General features: G+C 39.2%; 4 protein-coding genes across 5 annotated transcripts; 2 read left to right on the top strand and 2 right to left on the bottom strand.

The window, feature by feature from the left end:
- Positions 1 to 200: 200 nt before the first annotated feature.
- Positions 201 to 2,768, top strand: LOC104606047 (cell number regulator 1-like). Of its 2 annotated transcripts, XM_088887196.1 has the most exons (5): positions 201 to 498; positions 1,107 to 1,203; positions 1,312 to 1,383; positions 1,482 to 1,694; positions 2,559 to 2,768. In XM_088887196.1, the coding sequence occupies exons 1-5, from the start codon at positions 463 to 465 to the stop codon at positions 2,633 to 2,635; spliced, it is 495 nt and encodes a 164-aa protein (XP_088743322.1). In that variant the 5' UTR covers positions 201 to 462; the 3' UTR covers positions 2,636 to 2,768. The 2 variants fall into 2 exon arrangements, with proteins under 2 accessions (XP_088743322.1, XP_010269384.1); XM_010271082.3 differs by lacking the exon at positions 201 to 498 and having other exon boundaries at positions 737 to 1,203.
- A 149-nt stretch (positions 2,769 to 2,917) lies between these two features.
- On the bottom strand, positions 2,918 to 4,588 carry CML30 (Calcium-binding EF-hand family protein). Its single transcript, XM_010271094.3, has one exon. The coding sequence runs from the start codon at positions 4,448 to 4,450 to the stop codon at positions 3,881 to 3,883; it is 570 nt and encodes a 189-aa protein (XP_010269396.1). The 5' UTR covers positions 4,451 to 4,588; the 3' UTR covers positions 2,918 to 3,880.
- Positions 4,589 to 4,741: 153 nt separating this feature from the next.
- Positions 4,742 to 8,021, bottom strand: SCO2 (protein disulfide isomerase). Its single transcript, XM_010271109.3, has 3 exons — positions 7,111 to 8,021; positions 6,878 to 7,004; positions 4,742 to 5,067 (listed from the first exon to the last, which is right to left on the bottom strand). Exons 1-3 carry the CDS (start codon positions 7,519 to 7,521, stop codon positions 4,994 to 4,996), a joined length of 612 nt encoding a protein of 203 aa, XP_010269411.1. The 5' UTR covers positions 7,522 to 8,021; the 3' UTR covers positions 4,742 to 4,993.
- An 8,808-nt stretch (positions 8,022 to 16,829) lies between these two features.
- On the top strand, positions 16,830 to 19,866 carry LOC104606068 (putative serine/threonine-protein kinase At1g01540). Its single transcript, XM_019199181.2, has 7 exons — positions 16,830 to 17,767; positions 17,950 to 18,054; positions 18,187 to 18,309; positions 18,392 to 18,562; positions 18,734 to 18,863; positions 18,968 to 19,174; positions 19,432 to 19,866. Exons 1-7 carry the CDS (start codon positions 17,100 to 17,102, stop codon positions 19,513 to 19,515), a joined length of 1,488 nt encoding a protein of 495 aa, XP_019054726.1. The 5' UTR covers positions 16,830 to 17,099; the 3' UTR covers positions 19,516 to 19,866.
- Positions 19,867 to 22,720: the final 2,854 nt, after the last annotated feature.

Raw genomic sequence — 22,720 nt, 5'->3', positions numbered from 1 at the left:
ATTTAGTTTTTTCGGTGGTGCCATCGTTTTTAACTCTTTTATTTTATATATAATTAGCTGTTGAAACTTCAAACATCAAAAAATAGAATTCCCTTGGACCGATTTCTCCTCTTTTCCTCACCCTTGAAAAGAAAATAAAAAATAAAAAAAGAATCCCATAGTCTCTCTCTCCCTCTTCCTCTATTCCGCAGGTGGGGAGGGGGGAGAAACTAGGATATCTCCCTGGCTCTGTATTCCTCTCTCCTTATCTCTCTCCAATCACGATTTTCGACAAAAGGCCAATGCAATCAAAAGGGGACATGTACCTAGAAATGATTTATCTAGATTTTGGTCTTTGAGAATCAACGACGCCATTCAAAAGGTAATAGGGGAGGCCTTTTTGAATTTTGATGAATCTCTTTTTGTCGTGAAGAGATAAGTGGAGTGCACCGCCATTCTACTGTCGTGCATCTAAAGAAGAAGATGAATAATGCTCAAACAAATTATGGAGTTGTTGAGGTAGGATTATTTTAATAAAAAAATGCATATTAATTGGTAAAAGGGTAAAATAAGTATTTTGAAAAAATCATTTCTTTAACATTTTGTGACTCGAAGGGAGGTATTTATTGAATTTTTTTGATCATTGAGCCGAAGAAATAGAGAAGAGATTTTTTGCTAAATGAAACTATAAATGAGGCTTTTATAACTGTCAGAAAATATTTAAGGGGAGGTTTTTATATAATATCCTAAAAGGAAAGAGAAGCTTGTCAGCCTGTCACATTCTGTCATTCTCAAAACTTGCAATCGCATCATTGATTCCCGGTGAAGTTATTTAATAGTCCTTGTCCTCCAAGCCACGCCCACGGCCCACGCGCCTACCCCAAAGAAAAATGCAAAATAACCGAGAACCAATGTATTGAGTATTGACCATGTTGTAGCGTGGCCCTTCACAAAACTTGGTACTGCAATCATACAGAGAATGACCATCTTATTAATTACAGGAAATTGCTTCCCTCCTTCTTGAAACTACTACACATTAAGACATCTCTTCTTCTTTATTTCTTTGAAGCGTTATATTCATCAAATTCGCATAACAAATGTACCCTTCTTATCCATATGCCAAACAGGGAGTCCCAGTCCCAGTTCCACCTCCACTTCAAGCTCCGGGTGCCCCAGGACCATGGTCGACCGGCCTTTGCCACTGTTGCGATGATCCCGCAATCTGTAAGAACACGTTGCCTCTTTTAACTTTTGATTCTTTCCTGTCCTGCCCTAACCATGGCTATTCATTGTGTTGGGTGTTGTAAATTTGTTTTGGTTGGAACTTGGAAGGTTTGGTCACTTGTTGCTGCCCTTGTGTTACCTTCGGACAGATTGCAGAGATTGTGAACAGAGGTTCCCTGCGTAAGTCTGTTAAAACTTAAAACATGCTTGATTAACAAATTTACTCGTTGTGGATGTTGAATCAATTGATCAGTTAACGTGGTTTTTCATGTATCCAGCTTGTTCGGCAAGCTGTGTGATCTATGGGATGTTACAAGCTATTCCCAGTTTATCATGCTTGTATTCGAGCTGCTATCGCTCGAAACTGAGAGCCCAATACGACCTGGAAGAGGCTCCCTGTGTGGATTCCTTAGTTCACTTATGTTGCGAGGCTTGTGCACTGTGTCAAGAATACAGAGAGCTCAAGAACCGTGGATTTGACATGGGAATAGGTAGGTCTCCCTTCTTCCATATCCTTACTTCAATCTCAAATAGTTTTTTAGCTTGTGTCGATATCACCAGCTCTGCCAACAAAAAATGCTGAATTTCCTAGCCCAGAAGGGATTGTATGTTATTGGAATTTCAGATCCACTAATCCTCTTATCTGATCTTTCTTTCCTCTCTTTTTTTTTTTTTCCTCCGGAGCCTTTGAGAGTAGGAAAGGTAGGTAAATTAAGAATCCCTCTTCAATGGTCTATCAGGGGAGAGAGGACTTCATATATCATTATCCTTTACAATGAGACCCTCATGAAATCATGTTTAACTATAAACAAGCCTATGACTTAAAAGTAGGCCTTAATTAAACTGCATATCGTTTGCCATGTCAGCCATATCCATGTCATCATAAATTAATTATGCAAATAAAAATAATGGAAATCAATCGTTTCTAAACAATTGTGAGATGGCGTCTAATTAAGCTGAATAGGAAGTCAACTATTCCAGCTATTACTATTCTAGTTAAGAGCTATTATTCGCCAATAACTATGATTTTGTGGTTTTTTAAATAAAAACAATTGTCACATCAGCCAAAACAATATGTATGTATTGCTGATGTGGCAGTTGGTTATTTAAAATCAGTAAAATCATAAATAATTAATTGACAATTATTAATGAAAAAATTTATGCTGCTAAAAAGACACCATATCGGAAGGAATTTTAACCAATATCAAAACCCCAGTGAATTTGTTAGGTTACTACTTTTATGATACCTATTGATTGATTACAAGTATTTTCGGTTTCACTTTAATTATGTTTAGATTTTTTTTTTTTTTTTATCCTCATTCACACCACTAAGAAATTTATATTTGAATATGAAGGTTGGCAAGCAAACATGGATAGACAGAGACGTGGAATTACAGTAGCTCCTGTTGTGGGAGCAGGCATGGTGAGATGAAGAGGAAGATCTTCGATACAAATGCTGCAAACTTGTGTCTCTATACATGTTGCAGATGTATATTTGCATTAAGTTGGTTTTCTTGCTTCGGTATTTAGAATCATTTTTCAATGTAAGCAAGTTGATTCCTTGAGACAGGAGGAGCCTTAATGCAAACATACAAAGCTTCGTTTTTCTCTATACATAGAAACAGAAGTAGGTTTTCATTGTACCCAATGTACATTGAAACAAACAAAGCTTAAAGGATAAACAAAAGTATACGGTACAAAAATCTTAATCTTCATATATTCTCAGCCCTCCCAGTAAGGTCTCTCTCTCTCTTGGAGAGTTTTGTTGTAAAGGCCAAAGAACCATGTAGGGTGGATTACGGTGAAAACTGAAAAGAGGAGATCCCATAGAGATAATAATTGTGTACCTGCATCAACATTGAACTATATGAAACTCCCATCTTTTGTCAGCGGAGCCTACCTAACATCAAGCCCCAGTCTCAAGCAGAAGATATGGTTGAGAGTGAGAGCTCCTAGCAAGTGAATCACAGTCAGATCCGACCTCTACATACATCTGCTCCACTCAATAATAGGAGTTCTGAATCATTACAAGAATGGGCTGTTCTGGAGGACATTGCAGACCCAATATATGAACTGGATACCACAATCAATACCACGGTTTTGGTCGATTTCAGCATGAGCCAAATCGCTTCTTGGCTTCCGGTCAGGGAACTACAAATTCACCATTCCAAGAGCTTCCTCCAAAGAAGATAGAGAAAGCTCAATTTGGTAGAATTCACTGAGTGGGGACTTTTAATTCCCAAATCAGTGTCAGGGATGGGCCTGGCCCAGGATGACTGGAAAGAACAAGCGAAACAGGGCTAGCCCAGCACTAGCAGCCCGGCAAGTGGAAGATGTGAATCCAGTCATCCACAAACCATGATGATTCAAAAAACTCCCCATTCCTTTGACATGTAAATTAAATTTCACTCAGTCCAAAATTAAGACTTTTGATGGTAGATCATACATATATCTTGCCTATTATAGTTTTGGTTATCCAAGCGCCATAGCAACTGGGTGGTTATAAAAAATTTCCTTCCCCAGAGAGAGAGAGAGAGAGAGAGGCACATAATAAACATATCTTTTGGCCAAAATATCAAATATAAATAGGAACAACATAGTTTTACACATAGGAGACATAAGGACCAATTTGCCAAATGAGATTTTGGGCCAAGGTAGAGCTGCACAGCAGAAACTTCTAATTGGGCTTCATGGACAGTGTCATCATGTTCATGAACTCTTCCATATCCACAAAGCCATCCCCATCAGTATCCACCCCTCGAACCATCCGTTTACAATCCTCCAAGTCCAGGCTGCAACTCTCCCCAAGCCTATTCAGCACCTCCAACACCTCCTCCGGGCTTATTTTCCCATCCCCATCCAAATCAAAAAACCAAAACGCTTTTCTTATGTCAATCACTTTAACCCCTCCTCCCTTCTTGTGAGCGTCCATGAACTCATCAAAATCAATGAACCCATCTCGGTCCAAGTCAATAACATGAAATATCCTATGCACTTCATCACACTCAACATCCTGCTGCCTTAACTTCCTCAGTAAAGCAGAATAATCCTTCTTAGAGATCTTCCCGTCTTTGTCCGCATCAAATTCATCAAATACCCGCCTCATCTCATCCACATTTGGCTGGAATGCCTGCGACAGCCCAGAGTATTGTCTGTCTTTGAAGGAAAACTGCTGAGTTGGTTTCGGTAAAAACCTTTGAGGAAGCCTGAATAGGAAATTGAGGAAACTTATTTTGGGTTGGAACATTCTCAAAGCTTCTTGTGCCTGATGACAGCACAATTCCCGATAAGAATGAACTCCTCCCTTCTACATTGACTCCAAATATAAGCGTCAACTGCCTGCTATGGGTAGAAATCAAAAGAAGGCAAGGGATTATTCTCTTCTATGTCAAGAAGTTAAGCCAAAATTGAGTTCTGTGGTTTTCCTAAAGCACTTACTTGCAATTAAGGGTTGGAAATTTTTAAAAGTTATGAATGGAAGCAAGATAAAGAGAGAGAAGAGCATAAATAGACTAGAATCAAAGGAAAAGAATATGCATTCAGTGTAAAGTGATGTTCTACTCTTTTTTATTCTGCTTCAAAGTTCCAACATCCTGATGGAATTATCCTTCGCAATCCATAGCAAAGTGAGTTATAAACTAATAGGCCAGAAGTAGCAAAAGAATAACATCAATAGTTGTATTACATTATTACATAATTAGGACAGATGGGGAGCTCGTCAAAAAGAATGAAATTAAAAATTTAAGGAAAATTAAGAACTTAAAAAAAAAAAGATTTGTGTATATCTGTTTCAGGGAGCTTTCCCATTATCTAAATCCTCCATCACTTCAATGTCCTTGCGGGTTGTAACTTTGTGAACATATCCTGCACAGATGAAGGGAATTCAGTACAACTTTAATTGCAATGAATATTAAACCACAATTAAAAGATTACAGCTGGGGGTTATATCATAGAAAATAAATATCTGCTCACTGAAATTTAAAAGTTTATATGTGCATGTTTCTAATGCTTTAACCTTTTTAAAGCCATTTTCATATACTAAAATATAGAGCTTCTTATAGTTATTAAATGGCGTGTAACTTGTAAAGAATGTGACGGTTTTCTCTAAAAGTCCTAATATTCTCAAATCCTTTATTTTCTTAAAAATTGGTATATCTACGAAGCTTAAGCATTGCACCCAAAGGCTTGCAGTTATTGCATCTATGGTCTTAACAGTAAAATAAAGCAGATCCAATGGTCTTAACCATCCAAACTATCACATTCTATGGACTAGACTTTTAGAGCACTCGAGTCAAGAAACAGAAGTCAGCACAAGAGATTACATGGATTAAATTAATGGGTTATGGTTTATATCTTTGTGTGCCGGCTCCTACATCCATGGTCCATTCTGCCCCTACTTGTGCAATGGCACTACCAATCCCAACTTAACAACTTTTAACTTGCTTCGTCTGAAAACTAATTTTATCTTTCACAAAGAATGGTAGCATTTTCAACGGAATGAATGGTGCCCTCACTCCTTGGCAAGACCCAAGGAAGACTCGTGTCCTCTCCTAAGCATATACAAGAGTATGCTTTCCCTTCAAAATCATTTTCTTTCATCCTCCCAAACACCCCATGTAATAGCATGCATCATACCACTACAGAAGGCGCAAACCCTTTGGCCCAAGCTTGAATGGCCACCATTGAAAGCAAATAAAAAATAATTGTCATCTCTGGAGGAGCAACTCACACTGGAACAAAAAAGGGTAAATTACAGACTGCCACCTTGTACTTTGGGGTAGTGACACTTAACCCCCTGAACTTTCATTTGCAACAAGACCCACCATGAACTTTTAGATTGCAGCACTTTGCCTCCACTGTTAGTATTCGTTGGTTAACTTCATAAAGATTCTCATGTGACTGTCATGTGCATGTTTAAACATTTCTAAAACCCCAAACTGCCTTCATATCATTTTATGAGACCATTTTGTGGAAAATTGATAAAACACAACATAGAAAAAGAAGAAAATAAAGGAAAAGTAGGAAATTGTGCAGAAAATATAACAAAGAAAAAAAGGAAAATACAGAAAGACAGAAAAATATACGAGAGAATATAGAACTTAGAATGAGCAATTTTATAATTTTATCTTTCACATCAAGCCCATTAAAAATGAAAATTTGAGGGGCTAAGTGTCACTACCCCAAGGTACAAGGTGGAAGTCCGTAATTTACCAAACAAAAAGGTAAACAAGTGCCACACAAAACAGGTATCAATCCCCTGCTTGTTAGATTGCTGTAAAATTATCTGCCAATGTAATGTAGGAATAAAAAAGTTACATAGACTAGCAATCAAATAAATAACGGACAAGAAGTAAGAAAAGAACGAAGCTATTTACAGTTAGATGCTTCAAAGCAAGTTTCTTGAACCATAAACATCAAGTCTTATGTTTTGCAGAGGGTAGATTCCACAGTCTGGACCATCCCTTCCATAAAGTTGTCGAATAAACCAAAGATGGATAAAACCTCGAAATACATTACTTTTGTTGAGCGGCCTTTATCTTATTTCTTTTCACCATACTGGATCAATTTTTTTTCTTAACCAACAAGACATTGAAGCACAAGAAACAGAATTTGTTCTGTAAGAATAAGAAAAAAAAAACGACAAAAGAACAAGAGAAGTAGAGAAAAAGAGTACCGATTCCAAGGCAAGGGATGCATTTGCAGATAATCTCCTTTCCTCTTTTATTATAATAACTGACGAAACCAGAACCTTGGCAACGTCTGCACTTCCCAGTCCATTCATACACCACTTGTTTACAGTTCTAAAATTCAAAGATGAGACATTAATTAAAATTACTAGAAGTATGCAAAATGATCTTTTTTGTTTGCTTCTAAATCAATGTCATTAATTAAAAAGTAAACAATCACCTCAACTCGGGGGTTGCACTGAAGGCGACGATCGATCTCCTCCGGGAGTACCGGGGAAGAATCTGGATAAGTCATGGGAAGGGGGAGGGCATCGCCATCATCGGCCAGGTAGCTCTCCCTGTCGCATGACCATCTCTTTTCTCTTGCATTGACCCTAGTAGTGTTAGCAGCAGAGCTTCTCCTCGAACCACCGATGCCACTTACGTTCGAGTCTTGGACGAGATGGAGACCGAAGCCATTAGATACATCGATAGCTCCCGGAACATGGAACCAGCGAGGAGGAGTGGGACGGACAGGCGGGTCTGTGGCTATACAACAGACCCTGTAAGAGGAGGAGGGATTGGGAGAAGTGCGAAATGAGGAATAGGAGTGGGAGGGAGAGAGGCGGAGGCTAGGGTTGATCCGCAACATTGGCTAATTATTTATACAGGAAGTGAACTTGGATGGATAGAAAGAAGGAACATTCTTGTTGGCAGAGCCGCAGAGGGAGAAGTGAAACGTTATTTCTTTTGGTTACATCTGTAATGGTGTTAGTATGGTTTTGGTGGTCGAAGGGGATTAAGAGATTGAATTTAGAGACTGAGATCGAGAATGAAAAGAGGGGGAAACGACCGACGGTATCAAATTCACGAGTGCGTTGGAAATGGAGAATGAGAGAGACTGGGTACAATAAAAATGTGAGGAATCTGATTCAAGCCATCACAACAACGAGGAAGTGTTTGGCAAGTTGGGGAATTGAAAAAACGAAAAGGTTGGGTGGACACTGGACATCAGGACATGGAGGTGGTGTGTACTGTGGATTGGGAGGTGATGAAGTAGTGGGCGCAGGCGGACGCCCAACCCAAACTCTTCCTACTTGGAATTGGGATCTGCTCTTCACACAGGGCGTCTCACAGGCACATCTATTGAGAACATCTCCCGTAAATATTCCCAATGCACGGTAGAATGTGCTTGTGAGATCGTTGTGAGGCGCCCTGATAAGTATCAGGAGCAGATCCGGTCTCGCCTTCTTGAGCTTGAGCCCTCGTCATGTTTCCACTGTCCATACCAGCAGTATGGGTGCGTAGGAAGATGTGCTCCAGTGGATAGGGCCCACACAAAAATAAAAAATCATTGATCCGGAATACCGGAAAGCCCTGATCTGCTGACTACAAGATTCTGTAGCCGTGCTTCCGGAATATCCCTTGTACTTCCTTTGCTGTAATTGATGTTGATGGGAGATGTTCATACTCTAAATATTTAAGGCTGCAAATAATCCGGATCACATTCGATCCGAATTAAAATTCGATGGTAAGAGACGGATTTGAATATCCCATTCGGTCTTAACAAATCGGATCGGTTCGGAAAAGGGCGATCCATTTAGTTAATGGATAGAATTCGATTATACCCCCGATCAGATCCGTTAAAATTTTTTATATATGTTTTAAAATAATTTTATATAACATTTATACCCCATTACCCCTTACATTTATATTTAACTTTCTTTTGTATCTTTGTAATTTTTTATTTTTATTATGGCTAAAATATTAATTTGGCTTGTAAGCAACAAACCCTAATCGATTGGGGTCATTGGATTTGGGCTAAAATATTAATTTGGCTTATAAGCTACAAACCCAACAGTTAACAGTTTAACACACCTCTCTCGCTCGTGGAAGCCTGACCGCCGCCCGCCGGACCTAGACAACTCTGACAGTCAGTCTGCATTGCTGCAATGCTACTGTTTGGAGAGGGTGGCCGCTGCAACCAGCAACCAACCACCAATCCAACAGTTCTCCACCACCAGTCTAGCGCTAAGGTCTGAGTAATGGGATCTGCTCCTCACGTATCACTCTCTTTCAACGACCTCAGCCACATCCCATCGTGTATTAGGAACATCTCTCAAAGAATAATAATGTTTAAGACATGTTCCCATGTGCAACAAAAACATGTTGTGAGATCGGTGTGAAGAATATTTGATGATGCGCAATCCAGTCGGTCTTAATTGTCAGCGATCTTGCCTCTGAACCGAGTAACAGAGAACCTGAAACGGAGGAAATGAGGAAACTCCGGGGAGGACTCGGTGTAAAGGCTCTAAAGCTTAAGTTAGAATCCTTTAAAGGCAAGATAAACCAGATAGCGCAAAGTTTTTATATCTCCTCTTCGGGGGTGGAGAGCCTTTTATAACCACCTCGCGCACTTACTCCTAGACTCTTGTCAGGTCGGGAATGAGTATTTCCGTGCTTCTGCCAGTTCGGGCGTCATCGCCTCTGCTGGGACAGAACCATCACTGCTCCTTTTGTCGGAGCCGTCTCTGTAACTGGAGGCAGTGGTGACAGGTGACGATGGCAGATGGCCGTTGGAAATGCGGCCGTCAAGCGTCAGATCCTAAGTCAGTTAGGTGCGCCGCCCCTGGATACGGACTCCTTCGGTGTCAGGTACGGCGTGGTTCGCTCAGTTCGATGCTCCGGAAGCGAAGTGCCTGGAGCGGTGCGTGTGGCAAAGTCTCGAGCTCGGATAAGGGGAGGCCCCGAACTGTCATAAGACGGGCTAGTTCGAGTCTCTGCTTTGTGTGACGGGGTCAAAAGGGAGAGTTCAGGCACCTCGCACGGAGTCCGATCACTAAGTAGGGAGTTCGGGCACCTTGCAGAGAGTTCGACCACTAAGTAGGGAGCTCGGGCATTAAGTAGGGAGCTCGGGCACCTTGCAGAGAGTTCGACCACTAAGTAGGGAGCTCGGGCATTAAGTAGGGAGCTCGGGCCTCTTGCTAGGGAGTTCGGACTCTAAGTAGGGAGCTCGGGCCTCTTGCTAGGGAGTTCGAGCTCTAAGTAGGGAGCTCGGGCCTCTTGCTAGGGAGTTCGAGCTCTAAGTAGGGAGTTCGGGCCTGCTGGTCCCTTTGGTGTTTGTACCCTTGGTATGCTGTCTTGAGTGCCGAGCTACTTGCCTTTTTTGCCACGTGCCGTGATTTGCGAGGTTGGGCCAAATCTTCCTTCATCAATACTCATGTAAGGAGCAGATCTAGACTCAAGGGATGCAAATTACAAGTTCTCTCTCTCTCTCTCCTCCCCTTCTAGCCACTACCCTATAGTCAATATTGTCTCTTAAGCCTAATCCGATTCGAATCAGATATTTGTTAAGATAAATAAATCAAATTAGATAGACCCCATAATTCATATGGTGTTTGGAAGCGTGGGCGTTTTTTTGGACTGATTTTCAAAAAAAAAAAAAAAACACCCATGCTTGTTAGACCCATTTTTCACAAAAAAAAATGCCTTGATATGTTTGGGAGTGTTTCTGCCACGTAGGCAGTGAGCAACACTGTGCTGTTTGGTAAGGTGATTTTCATCATCATTTTTCATGTATGTACTGATAGGTAAGCGTCACATAGGATACACGTAATCGCCAATCAGTCAACCGTTGGGGGCAATGGTTCACCGAAGCATGAAAACGCCAAATTTGACGTTGCATGCAACGGTTGGGTCCTGATTTAAGAGGTATGCCCATTTTTCAGCGTTTTTTTCAAAAAAGCACTTGAACCAAACAATCATGTATGTGGGCATTTGTGAAATCACCTACATGGATCCAACGTGGCATCGTTTTTTAGAAAAACGGTCACGCTTCCAAACATCCCCTCAATTTGATCATTATCAGCCTTAGATGCTCTTGTCTCTATGTTGGGGCATGGTTTTCAAAACCGGACCGGACCGGAAAAACCGGAAACCGGTCACCTAATCGATTCTATTTTTCCCTAAAACCGCTGAACCAGACGGTTAGCTGTTCGAACGATTTTGACTGTTTTTCAATTTTATTAATATTTTTTTATTTTTTTATTAGAACAGACCGACTGTTCAAACCAGTAACTGGACCCTTGACTGGTTCGGTCACTGGGTCGATTTTAAAAACCATGGTCGAGTGGTGATACCTCTCAATCTCTCATGTATGTTGAGATGGACTCTCAATCAATATGCCATGTCATATTTCACATGGCACTTTGGTTGACATGTGGGAGCCTTATTAAATGGCCAGCTTCCATTTTTTTATCCATATTTTTTTACTTCTTAGGGATACACAATGGATACTGGTGCTCATCAAAAACTTAAAAAGTTGAATTGAGTAAACCAAACCAAAAAATCTGATTAACCAAATCAACTAGTTCGGTTCTCGGTTAACCTAGAAAGAACTAGCAATTAATAAGTCTATTTAGTTTTAAACCTTCCCTTGATTCCTGTCCTTTGCATCTATCGCTTGATGACTCCTTTTTTTTTTCAAAAGAAGGCATAGCATTGATGACTATCTACTATGTATACCATCATACTTAAGCAGTTATACATAAACATTCAAAAATATAAAATGAATTTTTTTTACATCTATTTCTAGGTAAACCATTTTGCATCTCCTTCATCATTCACAAACCTTTCCAACTCCACCAATGTTGCAATGGTCTGCATTTGAATTGAACCAATCGAGAAGTGGCTCGTTGGTGTCTTATATAGCTGGTTTATTCTAGCAGTAATGCGAAATCGAATCCCGCAACCACTACTTTAGGAAGAAAAGGGGTCAGGGGGAGGTTCACAGCACCGAATACCGAAAAACAGAAAAAAAAAAAAAAACTCGAATTGATGGTCACCACAAGTTCAGTGCTGTATAAAGGTCTCCTCCTAGATTGATTTGCTAAGCATGACTTATGTTGGTGAAGGTATGGAAATTGGTCTCTACCACAACATGTTGCAACTCAACTTTCACCGATGCCATTGTAAGTTTATTTTCTTGCTTTTCACCCTTCTTTTTTCCCGGAAATCTGTTGTGTGTTTTTCTTCATTTTTCATTTTTTTTTTTTTTCATTCTCTCAAAACTAGAGGTAGATTTGTTTTGAAGAAAACATAGAAAATATAAAAAAAAAGGTGGAGGCCAATCTTGTGTAGTGGTTCTATTGTCGATTGAGAAGAAAATAGAATGAGAATAAAATATCTAGATTGATCTTATATTTATTTATTATAAATATAAAAATGAAAACTGAAAAACTGAAGACCGAACCAATCACAAAAGAATTGAACGATGAGACCCTTGAAATGGGGGTAGCTTTACGCCTTTACCCCCAACCCTGTTGGCAATAGGACTTAATGCTAGGTCTCCTTTTCAAATAGTCTAAGAACCTACCAATTGAGCCACCATCAATTGCTCTCTTATCATTTTTTATTTTTAGAAAATAAAACAAAAAAGTGGAAAAAGGATTTAATTCAAGGAAACGGGCCTGGATTCCGTCCCCCACAAAACTCTGCATACACCTTAAAATATTGGCATTCATCCACATGTTAGGAATATCATCTATACATGTGTGTTAAATTCATGGAGAGATGTTCCCAATATCAGGGTGGATGCCAATGTTTTCAGGGTGCATGTAGAGTTTTTGTGGAGAGGAGATCTGTATTTGAGGATGCTTGAATTACTCTTTCATTAAGGGTGCAACTTGGGTGGGCTTAGCCCGAGCCCAAACCGTCTCAACCCAAAATTTTATACAGGCAGGGTTTGGATTTTCAGTCTTTGGACTGGGCTCAGGCCCAAGAAGTTGGGCTTTTTTATTTTTTGGGCCGGACCCAAGCCTAGCCCTTAGGTAGCCCAAACTCGATCCCAGCCCGGGCCTAAGCCTAACCCAAATGCATCAAATCTTGCATATATATATATATATATATATTCTGTTTTAAGGTCAAGTCTGGATTGACCATAAACCCGGCCCAACCTGCCTGACCTGCACCGCTATCTTTCATCTCCTCTAAAATAAATGAACAAAAAGTAGAGCAAATGGCATGGCTGCTATCTCAATTGGTGATGTGAGATAAACGAAAAATATTAAAACAGAAATAGAGATTATTAACCATCCATCTTTTGTTTGCATGTTGGCATTGGACAATTGTAATACAGTCGATATCGTTCCTAAGCAAGGTTTTAAAAACCAACCCAGAAACGGAACCGCTGTAACAACCGTCCAGGTTGAATGATTCAGGTGGTTTAGATTATCAGGGCAACTTTTAGACTGTTATCAATATGAGAAAAGATATGTAGTTGTTGGCTGAGAAAGAAAGAAAGAAAGAAGAAAAGAAAGAAAGAAAGGAATAAAGGAAGGAGGGAAAAGAAATAAAGGAATTAAGGAGGGAAGGAGGGAACAAGAAGGAAGAGGAGGAGGAGGATCTGACTTCACCAACCGGTGATGACAACAGAGACAACAGATGTAGCGGCAACAATCATAGATCTCAGATCTGAGATCTCATATCTTCTTCTTTTCTTTTTCTCTCTTTCTCTCTGTTGTCTCTACTATGTGATTAGTCTTGTCTCAGTTCCTCTTTAATCTCATGCAAACCACTGTCAGGGTTGAACTGGCCGATGCTTCGATTGCCTGGGTCAGTGGTTTTCTGACCAAGTCAATGTTTTTTGGCCTAAGAACGGGTTAAGGGTAAAATAGAACCAGTTGCCTAGATAATTTCTGGACTGAAAAGTCTGACCATCCGAATCAACGACGATTCAAAAACACTACTCCTAAGAGGACATCGAGATGGACAGAAGTGGGACGACAGAAGATCCTAAATTCCCAACCCCACGAAACCCAATCGACCAAGTTAGATTTTGGATGAATTGGGCTAGGGTTGAGATCCATAGCAACTACAACACAGCCTTACGTATATATCCATGTTTTAAAATTGAAATGAAAATGAAACCATTTTTTCATGCAACTGTTCAACCACCTAGGTGAAATGTGTCAATTTGATGATGCCATAAATTAAATATTAAAAATATAAAAAATTACATATATCTTTAATATTATATATTCATTAAATTAAATAAAAATAAATATATCAAATGCAAAATAATTATTAAAGATGAAAATGGATAAAAATACAAAAAAAAAGAAAAACAGCAAAAAGAGAATAATGTTTAATCCTTGATGTATGTTGATCATGCGAACCGGTTCGAGGTGAAACCGAGCTTCAACTGATTGCATGCCAACTGGATTTATTGGTCGCATTTGTTTCTCCTTATACAATTATGGCCTTACCAACCGGTCTCCTGGTGGTCGTATCAGAGATTTGGGATCAAATCCTGCTGCACCTAGCTGGGGGATTTATGGGTTTGGCGGATGGGCAATTCAGATTATTCAGGTTAAGATCATTGCATTGAATCAATCCCAACCTGGTCATGAAAATCGGGTTATTCAGGTTAAGATTATTGAGTTGGGCTCAGGGTTCCTTGGGCCCATACCAATGTAATGTCTTAAAAGCCTCTACATTGGAATTTTTTGTTTTTTAGTTTGAACTATAGAACCAAAATCAGATTTGATTTGTTATTAAAGGATTTGGATTAACTTTCTCCTGCCAAAAAAACAGCTTGAATAACTTTGTAACAAAAAGATAACGAATTTAATTATTCATGCCAACTAAGCATAGTACATAAACTCCACATTAATTTTACTTAATTTTAAAGCAGTGACAGTTTAAGGTTTAAACCTCCCCTACCCCCCCCCCCCCCACCCACCCACACACACACAAAAAAAAAAAAAAAAACTATGCCCATTAAATTCTAAATCTAATGCGAACTCTATTTTACTTATTGTTTTATCAGCTAAAAATAAAAAAATAAAAACAAAAGGAGGTCTATTTCTTAATACTTGTGTTAATTTAATTGAAACTTAGCTCTTAGAATCATGTTATTGGATAAGATAAATGATTACTTAAATAATATACAAATAGAAGAAAAAATCATGAATGTACCGTGACAGTTTGATTTTGTATAAAAGAACAAATTCGAAAGAAAAAAAAAAGTCATTTTAATCTTTTCACAATAATAATAACAATCAAAAGACAAGGCCATTGGTATTTGTAAAAGCTTTTAAAAGCGGCTGGGAAGAATCTGAACATAATGAGCACCTAGTGGGCTGAAGTTCCCATTAGAGTTTTTTTTTTTTTCTCCTTTTTGCCAAGATTTTTAGTTCACATTCCTTAATAATAATAATAAAAAGAATTGCCAATTTTTATGTGTTTGCAGCAAAAGTAGCCTTTCATACAGAGGGGAAGAGAAGAGATGAATTGAGTGGGGAGCCCACAAAAAATTGAGTGGAGAGAAAGAGAAAATAAATGTAATAAATTTTTTTCACATGGTGTGATTGTTTGGACATGAATATTAGTTGAGTGGTAGTGTAACTGCACGTAAATAAAGACTACTCCAGTGTCACGTGGTGGCTAGCGAAGGAAAATAAGGATATGTTTGTTCACAATTTTGCTTCATAAAAGAATAAATTCTGACGCAAAAATGATTTTTGAAGCTAAATTTTATAGTTTCAAAGAATCAATTATTAGATTGAGTCTGAGAGAAAAAAAATAATTTCCGTAAGTTCTCATAAAATCAAACTTAAAAAAATAATTCTTTACAATCACAAAATTCATCGGAATTAATTATTTGAAAGCATGAAAGCAGAAAGTATGCCAAACGCAGCCTACAATTTTGATACGGTGGTCTGGACGTGAGGCAAGGCCCATACCACTAGAAAGATTCAAGTTGATCTTAGGCCGGATTAAATCGTGTTCGTGGTGGACACATTTGCATTAAGTGCTATCCAATCCGAATTAGTGACTAAAATTTACTGGATCAAAGCACTGTCTAACCTGGAATTAGTGACTTGTGTATATATTCTTATATGAACAGGATCCAACAAATACAGTCACAGATTCGACCTGCTTAATGCCTTACAGACATCTGATCTACTACTAATGGGCCTTAAGATGTAGCCCACCCCACCACGGGCCCATTTTTTGGGTTTTGCAGCACAAAATCCGCCATGGGCCTACGGCCCTTACCTACTGCTTACGGAATACGGATAAATAAAATGTTTTTCTAAGCCAGGATAAATAAAAAATGTTGATTCACCGACATCCACGCAAAATACATTGAATTCCCATTTATAAATTTTCCTACACAAAAGTATATTTATCTTTCCTTTGTTTTTTTTTTTTTTTTTCTCGAATCCTTTTTGAGTTGGTGGTCTTCATGCTTGAATATAATAATAAAAATAAAGCATAAAAAAGTAATAAAACAAATATAAACAACAAAGCAGAAGAAGACTCGTACACATTAGTCCATGATTCTGACAAAAAAATCCTCATACACTAGCGAAAGGAGAAGCCCTGTTCCCAACTTTAATGCTTGATATCTTCACCTGTTAAGTTAAGCTAAGGGGTTGTTTGGTACAGTGGTACTGTATGCCATTATATATAATTTTAATAGATTGCTGTTTAGATTGATCAATATCAATTTGTAAGAAATATGTATTGCCGCTACTGCTAGTGTCATTTTAATTAGTAAAAATATGTGTTTAGAAACCATTAAATTTAATTTTTTAGGTAATTGATCAATTCAAAATGTTTTAGGTTTAAAAATCTTTTTTCACACAATTTTATATTGATCAACCCCAAATCCAACGGCAACACAACACCACTACTCCTAGCACCGCTTTAATTTTGTATTTCCAGTTTTTCTGATTGGCCACAAAACACAAATAAACAAAACAAAACCAACTAATAATAATCATAACAAAATAAAGGATTAGAAAACATAAACCTACAGAGAGTCGGAGAGAGACCCTGGTTCGCTGACTTCATATCTGATTATTTATGTAAATTTTTTCTTTTCTTTTTTTTTTTCTGGGATGGGGGTTGGGAAGTTGGTGCACAAATCTATGACGAGTGCATTAAAATTGAGAACAACAAACTAGTGGGAAATCCTCTTATTCCAAAAGTCCCATCAAGACAGCTGCTACTTCCTTGTTCGCTCTCTTACCTCCTTTTCTTCTCTCCAGAGTCCAGACCCATCACTTTTACTTTCCTTCTCCATTGCCACTCTTTCCTCTTCTTCTTGGTCTTTCTTTTCCTATTATCTTCTATTTATCTGGGTGTATCCCTCCGTTCTTGTATATATGCAACAACTAAAAAGCAGAACTTGAGTTGCAGAGGGAAGAACTGAAGAAGAGAATGTCTGACTATAAAGCTGCGTTTCTGAATGATGAGCTCTCGAAACGGACCTCAATCTTTGGTCTCCGCTTGTGGGTCATTCTGGGTGTATGTGTTGGAGCTGCCTTCGTTCTTCTTCTCTTTCTTATCTCTCTCTGGGTCACCTCGAAACGGAATAACACTTGCAAACACAAGTCCTCTCAGAAGCTCACAATCCCTAATGTTTCCAAAGAAATTCAAGAAATCAAAATTGACCATGCCCGGAATACAATTCACCATCAGCAAGATGCCAAGACTCACCAATTTCCTCCCAACCCATTACCCGAATCCGAGCACAATGGCTCAATTGAGCGCCAAGCCTTGCTCTTCCCTGCGGAGGAAGACAGCCCAATTGGGCTTCAGAGAATTCACATTGAGATCGGCAAGGATCATAGAATTTCCTACCCGGAACGTGGTGGTGGGTCCTCGCATGGGAGTGGGGAGGCTCGCTCGGTTGATCAGGTGTCGTTGGCAGCCCCCGAGGTTTCCCATTTGGGTTGGGGCCACTGGTATACCCTCAGAGAACTTGAGGACGCAACGAATGGTTTTGCAGACGAGAATGTGATCGGCGAAGGCGGATATGGCATTGTTTACCGTGGCGTCTTGGATGACAAGAGCCAGGTTGCTGTTAAGAACTTGCTCAATAACAGGTGCCCCTCTTTACTCCATTGTCAACCTAATCCTTTTTTTGTTTCGGACAGAAGCCATTTTCTCAACAGCGGTAGAATAGCAGTATTCTCAGCCACTCAGTGGTGGTTGGTTATTCGAACATGCCGTTTTTTTTTGCTTTAAAGGTGATAAAATGACTAATTGGGTATTTATGTTTCATTAGGGGACAAGCTGAGAGAGAGTTCAAGGTTGAAGTTGAAGCAATTGGACGTGTTCGGCACAAGAATTTAGTGAGGTTACTCGGTTATTGTGTTGAAGGAGCTCATAGGTACTTAGCTCTTCTATTCTATTGATGCTTGGAGAAACTGATCGATGGTCATTTTATCTCCATGGATGATTTTTAAATGTTTGTGTAAGTAAGAAAAAAACCCCTGTTTTTCCTGTGTTGGTGTTTTCCCAGGATTCTTGTTTATGAGTATGTAGATAATGGTAACTTAGAACAGTGGCTCCATGGAGACGTAGGCCCTTACAGTCCTCTTACTTGGGAAATTCGTATGAACATAGTTCTTGGAACAGCAAATGGGTACAAATCTTTCAAACTTGGATCCTTCTACTCTTCAAATTAATTCTTGCCTTCTCGGTAATGATTAAATTTCTGAATTTAGTTTGACATACCTTCATGAGGGACTTGAACCCAAGGTTGTTCATCGCGATATTAAGTCAAGCAATATTTTGCTCGACAAACAATGGAACCCAAAGGTGTCTGATTTCGGGCTTGCTAAGCTCTTGGGTTCGGAGAGGAGCTACGTCACAACCCGTGTGATGGGAACATTTGGGTGAGTTCAATATTCAATATTCAATATTCAATCTTCAATCTTCAATCTTCAATCTTCCTCTAAATGATGATTATCTTCACCCAGTCACTGTTACTTTCTCTCTGCAAGTGATGACCTCAATAAGCGTGGATCAAGCATAGGAAATGATAACCTCTTGATTGTATTTTCCAGGTATGTAGCCCCTGAATATGCCAGTACAGGCATGTTGAATGAGAGAAGCGATGTGTATAGTTTTGGGATTCTTTTAATGGAGGTCATTTCTGGGAGGAATCCTGTTGATTACAGTAGACCTCCAGGAGAGGTTAGTGATTAACTTGCTTGGAATATCTTTCAAGTGGTTCTGGTGCTCCATGGATTTTTCTTTCTTTTTTTTTTTTTTGCAACTCCTGTGTCTGGAACTTTCAGGTGAACTTGGTTGAGTGGCTGAGAACGATGGTTGCTAATCGAAATTCTGAGGGAGTATTGGATCCTAAAATACCTCAGAAACCTACTTCCAGGGAATTGAAGCGAGCACTATTAGTGGCATTACGCTGTGTGGACTCAGACGCACAGAAAAGGCCAAAGATGGGGCATGTGATACATATGCTCGAAGATGATTTCCACCTCCGAGATGTATGTGTTTTTCCTTTTAAACCCATTTTTTCCATTTACAGAATTTCGAATATTTCCTTTTTCATGGGTGGCCGTGGCCAAGCCATGTCGAATTGACTTCAGAACTAAAAATAATTAAGCAGTCATTACCCCGGACATGCACATCGAATTAGAAGCAGCAAGATGTTGATCTTTTTGTTTTTATTATCATCTTTTTATAATCTCTGCAATCATCTTTGGTTCCTGTTTCTAATAAAAACATGAACAATTCATTGCAGGATCGTCGAGCTGGGCGGGATGCAGGATATGAACATCGTGATGGTGTCAAGGAAAGAGTGATAGAGAAGCGAGTGACAGAATGAGGTGATAATAGAGGTGGTACCCAGGTCAACAGGGCAAGGTGGACAAAGCAAGAATGCCAAGAAGAAAGTAGATGAACAGCAAGCAAGAAAGTAAAGTGGCAGAACTCATTTGTCTGATTCAGTCAATACAGATCCAGCCTGTGCGTATACGATATACCATTTACTTTGTATAAGTTTCATGAATGCCATTGTATACAATCTGTACCCCTGTATCTTTCGACAATATCATACTGGTTATCAATTGCTCTTTACTTTTTTTTGTATCGTTGTAGCATGAGCTATATTTTGTATCTGGACGCTCCACTGTGTTTGGATGTCATTCTGGAAAGTTCATTGCATCTTCATTGTTCATCTTCTCCTAAAACAATGAAAATATGCGATTCTGCACAGTTAAATTTTGCTAGAGTCCGAATATATGGGACTACCAAAATACTGGGTATTTTATCAGATCACTGGTGCAAGCTTTACATGTAGAACAGGCTTAAAAGCTTCTGTGCAATCAAATTTGAAAAGGTATTAAATTTTACATTCCATCAGATTTGACCGAACACTACAGAAAATTGGGGTTGATGGGCAAACATTCGAGCAGAATTGATGAAGGTGTAGGAGGGACAGCACTCCTAGTCTTCTGCTTGTTACATTAGTATGGCTGGATGTGGGATATGGACGGACCTCTCCACTCACATGGCCATGGGCCTTTAGAGCATTGTCCAGAAGCTTATAGGGAGGGTGAGGTGTGGTATGACATGCAGAACCTTGACAGCTAGTGAATTTGACTCACTCTGGATTTTGTCCTCACATCAATTGCTGGTTGTGGTTTTAGAAGGAAGACATGAAGAGGCTTTTTCAGTTACTCAATTTGGTTTTTGCCTTTTGTGTTTATTTCGTATTTTAACTTGTGCTTGAGTGAAAGGGACCCTGGCATCTAGTTTGATTGATGCATTGGCTCTGTTCACGCTTGATAATCAGTAACTTCCTCGAGTTACTTTGGGCTCTTTTTTTTTCCATTGTTGGGAGGTTGGGGAGAATGTTGAATGTTGGTACTTTAATGAACTCTTGTGAACATATGTCTAGTTTTCCCCTTTTTTTTTCGGCTAAACACTGACACTGTCAGTGGTGCTAATCGGTCCCAACTCCCAACTCCCAAGTGCTAATCGGGCACTTGGGGTCACCCTCCAATATCAGTTACCCTACAATCTAACAGCACCGACAGACACCGTAACACAGAAGAACAGAGATTTTGCTTGCACCTAAAATTGAAAAATTATGAAGATCCCCGTAACCCACCATTGAATTCCTTGTTGTTAAGGGATTGTGCTTTTGGGCAAGTCCATAATTGGCACTAAAAGGCTCTCTTTGATTGCAGCAAGGTTTTTTAAACCGAATCGGACAATAAACCGTTGAGGGTCCGTTTTCTGGGTTGAATGGTCCGATCATTCGAATTGAATGGATGTTCTGTTTTGACAAAAAATTAAAAATTAAAAACGGTCAAAAGCTGTTGGACAGTTTGAATGGCTCAAACACCCGGGTCAGTGATTTGCTGATCAAATCAATGATTTTTGGTCAAAAGACGGTTCTGGGGTAAAATGGAACCGGTCAAATGACCAGTTCATGAAACCAATTTTGAAATCATTAGTTTGCAGTACGAATTTCATATGCATTGTAACAAATGCATGTGAGTAGTGCAAATAGACTAAATGCAAATTCTGCTTTAGAGGTAGGAAGAGGGTTATTTGTTTGGGACTTGGAAGTGAGGTAGGAAGAAAGATGGTGTGATCATTACTTCATAAGAGAGATTTGAAATAGGAAAATAATACAAAATTTGAACAGTTTTTGACATTCAAAGTTTGCATTGACAATGAGTGCAAATAAAGCAAAAAGTACAAATTTTGTATCACATAGGAGAAAGAGAACAAAATATCACAAAGGGATTGATCAAGCATGCATATTATGCTTGCAACAATCAGTAGACAATACTAAAGGAAAGCTCATGTAAAAGTCTCTGATGATTATGAGTAAGGCATATATAAGGGTGTCAATGGACCGGTTTTGGATTGGACCCCGTCCAGTCCAAAATCAATTTGGACGGATTAACAAGACATATTGGATTGGGTTGGATTAAGCCAATATCTAGTCCATTAATATAAGATAAGAATATATGTGTCAATGGACCGGGTTTGGGTTGGAATCAATCTAAATCAAGATGAATTTGAACAGATTAAATAGTCTAGACAATAAATATTGAATTGGATCGGTCCAAATTGATCCAAAACATTTATTAAATTGGACCTGGTCTATTTATAATGGACTCACGTTGGACTGGGTGGGATTGGATCAAATCCAGTTCAATTGACACCCCTACCGCGCATATACACACAATAAAAACATATTTTAATTAATTTATCTGAGATGTGAATGACTCGATGCATTGAATAATTAAAATATGCATAGATATAATTAAAAAAAAAAATCAACTTGAAACAAGAATGTGGATTAGATTCCAGTAGCACATTCAAAAGCAAGGCCCATCCAATATGGAGGCGTGTCGACATGCATAATATCTTATTGACTTTTGTTGCTCTCGAGCCTAAAAACTCTTGAAAACTAGAAAGCAATGCCTAAAAACTGACGGCGAAAGATAATGTGGTGTGGCCTTTGTTTTTAATTCCTTTTTCTCCTTCTAGCTATGAATATTGGCAACAAGTAGTGAGGTGGGCAGGTGGGTTATGGATTTAGGGGACTCAGAAGCAGAGGCCCACCAGTCCAGACCACAATTATACTATTTTCTATTTCATAAAATAGACAGTAACCCAGCTGTCTTGGATGAGACTGGGACCCATTGAATGCTGTCATAGGCTCGGGGCAAATTTCTTTAAACTATCAACCTCAGGCAGGAGCAGGTGCTTGATTCTCTTTAACCTAGCGTCGGTGCTTGTCATTTGAAACGTAGGAGTGTCTTTTTTTTCTTCTTACGTGGTAAATAACACGTCTACCTCGTTTTTCATCGCAGCAATTGAACCAGTGGTGGATGTGGGCGAGGAATCGCCTACTTGTTGCAGCTACGTATGAAAATCAGCTCCGCCCCACAACTTTCCACAGTATAGAAACATTTCCCGTTGATGATATCATCGTTTTGATGTTCCCAATACACGGCAGGGATGTGTTGTGGGGTGAAAATGTGTGAAAACTTTGCGGAAATTCTTCT

The sequence above is a fragment of the Nelumbo nucifera genome, chromosome 5 (assembly GCF_055504915.1).
Source record: "Nelumbo nucifera cultivar China Antique chromosome 5, China Antique-T2T, whole genome shotgun sequence".
NCBI classification, from domain to species: domain Eukaryota; kingdom Viridiplantae; phylum Streptophyta; class Magnoliopsida; order Proteales; family Nelumbonaceae; genus Nelumbo; species Nelumbo nucifera.
This window is presented reverse-complemented; position numbering and strand designations above follow the sequence as displayed.

Excerpts from the sequence above, each read along its gene's own strand:
- LOC104606047 (XM_088887196.1), top strand. The coding sequence starts at position 463 with ATGAATAATGCTCAAACAAATTATGGAGTTGTTGAG. Across the intron at positions 1,384-1,481 it reads TGTGAACAGAGGTTCCCTGC|CTTGTTCGGCAAGCTGTGTG; the intron begins GTAAGTCTGTTA and ends TCATGTATCCAG. Across the intron at positions 1,695-2,558 it reads TGGATTTGACATGGGAATAG|GTTGGCAAGCAAACATGGAT; the intron begins GTAGGTCTCCCT and ends TTGAATATGAAG.
- CML30 (XM_010271094.3), bottom strand. The coding sequence starts at position 4,450 with ATGTTCCAACCCAAAATAAGTTTCCTCAATTTCCTATTCAGGCTTCCT.
- SCO2 (XM_010271109.3), bottom strand. The coding sequence starts at position 7,521 with ATGTTGCGGATCAACCCTAGCCTCCGCCTCTCTCCCTCCCACTCCTAT. Across the intron at positions 7,005-7,110 it reads AGTGCAACCCCCGAGTTGAG|AACTGTAAACAAGTGGTGTA; the intron begins GTGATTGTTTAC and ends TTTGAATTTTAG. Across the intron at positions 5,068-6,877 it reads CATCCCTTGCCTTGGAATCG|GATATGTTCACAAAGTTACA; the intron begins GTACTCTTTTTC and ends TCATCTGTGCAG.
- LOC104606068 (XM_019199181.2), top strand. The coding sequence starts at position 17,100 with ATGTCTGACTATAAAGCTGCGTTTCTGAATGATGAGCTCTCGAAACGG. Across the intron at positions 18,310-18,391 it reads GTTCTTGGAACAGCAAATGG|TTTGACATACCTTCATGAGG; the intron begins GTACAAATCTTT and ends TTCTGAATTTAG. Across the intron at positions 19,175-19,431 it reads ATGATTTCCACCTCCGAGAT|GATCGTCGAGCTGGGCGGGA; the intron begins GTATGTGTTTTT and ends AATTCATTGCAG.